Genomic DNA, 1,315 nt, shown 5'->3' with positions numbered 1-1,315 from the left:
TGTTTCAGGGAGAGAAAGAAAGAGAGAGAGAGAGAGAGAGAGAGAGAGAGAGAGAAGGGTAGAGAGAGAGGGAGACAGAATCTGAAGCAGGCTTCAGTCTCTGAGTTATCCACACAGAGCCCAAAGTGGGGCTGGAACTCACAAACCACAAAATCATGACCTGAGCTGAAGTTGCCACTTAACCAGCTGAGCCACCCAGGTGCCCCCGCTTCTTCTTCTTGACTGCCAACTCTGATGGCAGGAGCTGTGTCTTATTCATATTTCATATACTTGACATTCTTGCTAATAGCAGATACTTAGTATTTTTTTCAAAATGTAAATTAAAGGGGAAGGGGAAGATAAGAGATGCTATATTGCTAATTATCTCACCTGTCATGTAGGTATCACCCTATACATTCTCTCTATTAAGGCTCAGCTCTCAGATGCCATGAGATTAAACCCTTACACCCTTGAATGTGAGAGGGCAATTGTGTGGTATAACGGTTTACTTTCACTTCCCCCTCAGCACCTCCCCCATGTTGTTTTCCATACTTTGGCCACCTCTCGCCTACATCTCTTTCCCTTTGTCTAACCTTCTGCCAGGTTCCTTTTCTGGTCCCAAGCTCATGGAAACTTCACTTTTATTTATTTATTTTTATTTTTAAAAGATTTTTAATGTTTATTTATTTTTGAGAGAGAGAGAGGCCAAGTGTGTGAGTTGGGGGGGGGGGGGACAGAGAGAGAGACTGGGAGACACAGAATCCAAAGCAGGCTCCAGGCTCTGAGCTGTCAGCACAAAGCCCAACATGGCGCTCAAATTCACGAACCATGAGGTCATGACCTGTGCTGAAGTTGGACGCTTAACCACCTGAGCCACTCAGGTACCTGAAACTTCTCTTTTCTGATAATGACCTAAATTATTTTGACTTGCACTTTCAAGGCATATTTATATTTGAATAAATCTCATTGGAAAAGTGAAAAAAAACTGAGTCCAAGGAATTAAGCAATTTCAGGCCACATGGTAAGTTGGCAAGACAGAAACTCTTAGAGGTGAGCCTCCAAATCAAGCCACAGAGCCGTTTAGCACAGTCTGTTTTGGCAAAGCAGATAGGCAACCATCCTTGAAAATTAGGGGAAAATATTTCAAAGGACTCTTCCAGTATTTAAGGTTAAACAAAAGACTTTCTTTGTGCTGTAGCCACTTTCTTCTCAGGTAGACTACATATTTTTAAAGGTAGGGCACGATTATCTCTCAGGCTCCTAGTCTATCAATGGCCCTTTACAATCAATGTGGCTTTATTATTTTTGAATAAAAGGAGAGTAAAAGAGAAATAAC

General features: G+C 42.0%; 1 protein-coding gene across 1 annotated transcript in view; it reads right to left on the bottom strand.

Moving 5' to 3' along the window:
- Positions 1-376, bottom strand: part of MROH2B (maestro heat like repeat family member 2B) — a 79,087-nt gene extending 78,711 nt beyond the window's left edge. The window contains exon 1 of the mRNA XM_049648916.1: positions 370-376. Coding sequence (XP_049504873.1) covers positions 370-376 — 7 coding nt within the window. The remainder of the gene's footprint in view (positions 1-369) is intronic.
- Between the last annotated feature and the right edge of the window lie 939 nt (positions 377-1,315).

Source organism: Panthera uncia, assembly GCF_023721935.1.
Source record: "Panthera uncia isolate 11264 chromosome A1 unlocalized genomic scaffold, Puncia_PCG_1.0 HiC_scaffold_17, whole genome shotgun sequence".
NCBI classification, from domain to species: domain Eukaryota; kingdom Metazoa; phylum Chordata; class Mammalia; order Carnivora; family Felidae; genus Panthera; species Panthera uncia.
This window is presented reverse-complemented; position numbering and strand designations above follow the sequence as displayed.